This window comes from Oryctolagus cuniculus, chromosome 8 (assembly GCF_051225735.1).
Source record: "Oryctolagus cuniculus isolate XC-2025 breed Fujian yellow rabbit chromosome 8, ASM5122573v1, whole genome shotgun sequence".
Lineage (NCBI taxonomy): Eukaryota > Metazoa > Chordata > Mammalia > Lagomorpha > Leporidae > Oryctolagus > Oryctolagus cuniculus.
Genome location: NC_142874.1, coordinates 124,365,498 through 124,370,387, shown reverse-complemented (window position 1 = coordinate 124,370,387; position 4,890 = coordinate 124,365,498). Strand labels below are relative to the sequence as shown.

The window sequence follows — 4,890 nt, the reverse complement described above, 5'->3', positions numbered from 1 at the left end:
CCGCGGCTCACTAGGCTAATCCTCCGCCTTGCGGCACCGGCACACAGGGTTCTAGTCCCGGTCGCGGCGCCGGATTCTGTCCAGGTTGCCCCTCTTCCAGTCCAGCTCTCTGCTGTGGCCAGGGAGTGCAGTGGAGGATGGCCCAAGTCCTTGGGCCCTGCACCCCATGGGAAACCAGGATAAGTAGCTGGCTCCTGCCATCGGATCAGCGCGGTGTGCCGGTCGCGGCGGCCATTGGAGGGTGAACCAACGGCAAAGGAAGACCTTTCTCTCTGTCTCTCTCTCTCACTGTCCACTCTGCCTGTCCAAAAAAAAAAAAAAAAAAAATCAAGCAAAGTAGGGAGTTTCCTCTTGATTGAAAAAAAAAAAAAAAGAAAATAGACATTTACTCACATCTTTTTTATCCATTAAATTTAAATTTATTTTCAAAATCTTGTGATGGTTCCAAAATGCTTTAAAAACCTTTAAGTGCTTTGAAATTATTGTTTAGTTAAAAATGTTATTTTTCATGGAAAATGGCCCAGATGGTGCAGCCTGGGGCACAGCGGATTAAGCCACCCTTGCATCCTAAATGGGTGCCAGTTCAAGTCCCAGCTGTTCCACTTCAGATCCAGCTCTCTGATAATGCATCTGGGAAAGCAGGGGAAGATGGCTGAAGTCCTTGGGCCACTGTCACCCACTTGGGAGACCCAGAAGAAGCACCTGACACCTGGCTCTAGCCTGGCCCAGCCCAATCATTGCAGCCATTTGGGGAGTGAACCTGAGATAGATGGTTTTCATTCTCTCTCTCTCTCTCTCTCTCTCCTTCTCTTTGAAGTCTGCTTTTCAAATAAGTTAATTAAGATATTTCTATCTCTAAAAAATTTGATGTAATGATAATATAATGTATCCAAAGAAGTTGTAGATCACTTAATTTTTTTAAGGCAGTCTTTTTTTTTTAAAGATTTATTGTATTTATTTGAAAGACAAAGTTACACAGAGAGGTAGAGCCAGAAAGAGAAAAAGGTCTTCCATCCACCAGTTCACTCCCCAAATGGCCCCAACAGCCAGAGCTGCGTCGATCTGAAGCCAGGAGCCAGGAGATTCCTCCAGGTCTCCCACTCTGGTGCAGGAGCCCAAGGAGTTGGGCCATCTTCTACTGCTTTCCCAGGCCACAGCAGAGAGCTGGATTGGAAGTGGAGCAGCCGGGCCTGGAACCGGCGACCCACATGAAATAGCAGCACTGTAGGCCAGGGCTTTAAACCACTGCGCCACAGCACCGGCCCTATCACTTAATTTTAACAACGAAATTTCAGCTTCCAAATACTTACATTTTTAAAGTATCACAAAACTAACTGAATCTGTCTTACACAAAGTCTGAAAACTTAAACCTGAATTAGTCTGCGGGTAGAGCAGAGCTTTCATACATCTAGCCTTAACAATTTTTCTAAAAACCAACTTAATTCTTTCCTTATTACTATTACCCTCTTCCTCAAATAGCTTGAGCTGTGCCCCTATTCTTTTTTTTCTTTCATCCACTCAGTAACACCCATCCTCTGGAAAATGTCAGAAATTCACCCACATTGGAGAGATAAATGACTGATAACAGCTAAACATGGAAGCTCGGTGTGCCAGCACAGTCCCTGGTTTCTGTGCTAGATTTGCTAGTGACATTTTCCAAGCCTGGTTCCAACTGTGTAAAATGAAAGTCGTTACAATGAAGGATTCCTGAAGTCCATTCTAGCTCAGGTTTTCAGCCTCAGGCATCATTCATCCACTCAGCTCTATATTGCACCGTAAGGTAACAAAACACTCTAATTTCAATACCTATTCATCAACAAATACTGACTGAGCGTCACCCTAAGCGAAGCACTGGACTGGGTTCTTGAAATAAAGGTCTTTGAAGAAATCCACCAAGCCGACGTTAGGACGGAGGGAAACACAACTAAGGGAGTGAAAGAAGAGACCGAAAGGACAAAGCTTCAGCTGCCTGTTGCACGCAGCAGGAATTCCCCGTCTGGGCGAGAATACAAACGCCTTTTCAAGTAACGGGGCTGGCAGGTGCAAAGACAGCTGTGCCGCACGCACCAGGGCACGCCGGAACCGGGCCAGACCGCAGCCACCACGCGACCGCCACGCGCGCCTGGGGCGCGATCCGCGCCCCACAGCCCACCTGGGTGCTCCCTCGCCCGGCACGGGGCAGGCGGATGCTGGGGAATCAACGAGGGGTTCGCCCGGAAAGTTCAGCTGTGTCAAGAACGAATCTGTTCCACTTGGTGAAGAGAAATGGCGGGGCGCGGCCCCTTCTCAAGGAGGGACCCCCGTGGCTGACCGGACTTCCCGGGAGCCTCCCAATCCCATAGCGGGGCTCTGCCTTCCGCCGTCCCCCCTCGGCCCTACACACCCGCGTGGACTCTGCCGCCGAGCGCTGCGGGCAGGGAGACAGGACGCGAGCTCAGCTCCGCGGGAGGCTGGGGTCTAGGGGCTCGGCGCTGCCTCAGGCTGTGGCGCCCGACAGTGTGGTGATTGGAAGTTGCAGCGAAAACACCCGACAAAAGCCATCTGATTAACTACAAAACTGACACGCGGACAAGAGAAAAACCACCCCAGTGAGCAGGAAAAAACTACACCCGCTACTGTTCCAGGGGCTTGGCTCCCGGCTCACAGGCCCGCCCTCGGGATGTAGACATACTGCGCCCTCTACCGGCGTCCGCGAACTCACCTCGCGGTTACATCGCGATCTCGCCCCTCAGCCACTCCCAAGCTCGCGAGAGTTAAGAACCAAAATCTCCGGAAAGACTTGTGCGGAACGGAATTTCATTGTTCTATTGTTTCCGCACGGGCAGATTTTAATTCACCGGAACCGACAGGTGTTAAAGGGCACAGCGAGCAACTGTCTATAGACCGAGCGGAAGTCCTGATTATTCGACACGCGGAGAGCTTGTTAGGACCCAGAAGGAGGTGGAAGCTCCTGCGTCCGGAGTGCTCGCAAACTCGCGTGGTCGGGGTGCGTGCTGCTGTTTAAATCCTGCTCGTTGCTGAAGAACCAGGTCTGTGCGCAGAAGTCGGAGACGGCCAGGATCCCCGCGGCGCTTTAGAACCTGAGACTGCCGGTGAGCCATGGTGGGGAGATCCCGGCGGCGCGGAGCAGCCAAGTGGGCAGCTGTGCAGGCCAAGGCAGGTCACAGCGCCGCGGACGAAGCTGAGGACGATTTAGGGCCGCCACCCTCGCCAGGGGACTCCAGCTACTACCAAGACCAGGTAGATGATTTCCATGAGGCGCGATCCCGGGCAGCCTTGGCTAAGGGCTGGAGCGAAGTGCCGAGTGGGGATGAGGATGATGGCGATGAGGAGGAGGAGGTACTAGCCTTAGATATTGATGAAGACGATGGAGAAGGAGAGAGTTCGAGTGATGAGGAGGGCGGTGATGATGATGATGAGGATGATGATGGCGGGAGCTCCGTGCAGAGCGAGGGGGAGGCCTCTGTGGATCCCAGCTTGTCTTGGGGTCAGAGGAAGAAACTTTACTATGACACGGACTATGGTTCCAAGTCCCGAGGCCGACAGAGCCAGCAGGAAGTGGAGGAGGAAGAAAAAGAGGAGGAGGAGGAGGCACAAGTCATTCAGCGGCGCCTAACCCAAGTCCTGCAAGAGGACGATTTTGGGGTCGCTTGGGTGGAGGCCTTTGCGAAACCAGTGCCTCAGACAGAAGAGGCAGAGACACGGGTCACGAAGGATCTGGCTAAAGTGTCCGTGAAAGAGAAGTTAAAGATGCTGCGAAAAGAATCCCCAGAGCTCTTGGAGCTGATAGAAGACCTCAAAGTCAAGTTGACAGAGGTGAAGGATGAACTGGAGCCGTTGCTACAGATGGTGGAACAAGGGATCATCCCACGTGGAAAAGGAAGCCAGTATTTGAGGACCAAGTACAACCTCTACTTAAACTATTGCTCCAACATCAGCTTTTATTTAGTCCTGAAAGCTAGGAGAGTCCCTGCCCATGGACATCCTGTCATAGAAAGGCTTGTCACCTACCGAAATTTGATCAACAAGCTGTCAGTCGTGGATCAGAAGCTGTCCTCTGAAATTCGTCATCTACTCACACTTAAGGATGGTACAGCAAAGAAAGAACTGATTGCAAAAGCAAAATTGACCAAGGCCAAGCCAAAGTCTGTTTCAGAGACTTCTGCTCCTGCCTCCAGTGTGGGAGAACTTTCTGATGATTCTGATTTTGATGAAGCCTCACTGAAAAACTATAAAGAAATGGAAAACAGGCAAACACTGAAGAGAAAGAATGAAGAAAATGGCACTGAGGAACAGGTTCTTGAAGATCAAAATGCCAAGAGAGCTATTACCTACCAGATTGCTAAAAATAGAGGACTTACACCTAGAAGAAAGAAGATTGACCGCAATCCTAGAGTGAAACATAGGGAGAAGTTCAGAAGAGCCAAAATTCGAAGAAGAGGCCAAGTTAGGGAAGTTCGTAAAGAAGAGCAACGTTATAGTGGTGAATTATCTGGCATTCGTGCTGGAGTTAAAAAGAGCATTAAGCTTAAATAAAGTTTCTTTGCTTAGCTCAATTAAGGTTTTCGGTAGTAATTTTAGAGCAATAAATTTCATTTCTGACTAAAGTGGCTGATTGTATTAGTATTAGCATACTTAAGTTTTAAAAACTCTTGTCAATGGGGAAATTTGTTTGAGTTATTGTCTAATTTTTTCCTTTAATTTATATTAAGGTCATACTAAGAACCATGGGAATAATATAAAAGTGCTTCAGAAATGATTGTGTTGAAAAAGTTCCCTAATATTGACAAGTATTAGAAAATTTCATAGCTACTTGTGGAGTGTTAATGGAACTTAGAACTTTTATAACTTTTCACAAAAGGAGAACATACCTTTGGCAATCAGGTTTTT

General features: G+C 49.0%; 1 protein-coding gene across 1 annotated transcript; it reads left to right on the top strand.

Moving 5' to 3' along the window:
• The first annotated feature begins 2,103 nt into the window (after window positions 1-2,103).
• On the top strand, window positions 2,104-4,607 carry UTP3 (UTP3 small subunit processome component). Its single transcript, XM_002717119.6, has one exon. The coding sequence runs from the start codon at window positions 3,100-3,102 to the stop codon at window positions 4,534-4,536; it is 1,437 nt and encodes a 478-aa protein (XP_002717165.3). The 5' UTR covers window positions 2,104-3,099; the 3' UTR covers window positions 4,537-4,607.
• Window positions 4,608-4,890: the final 283 nt, after the last annotated feature.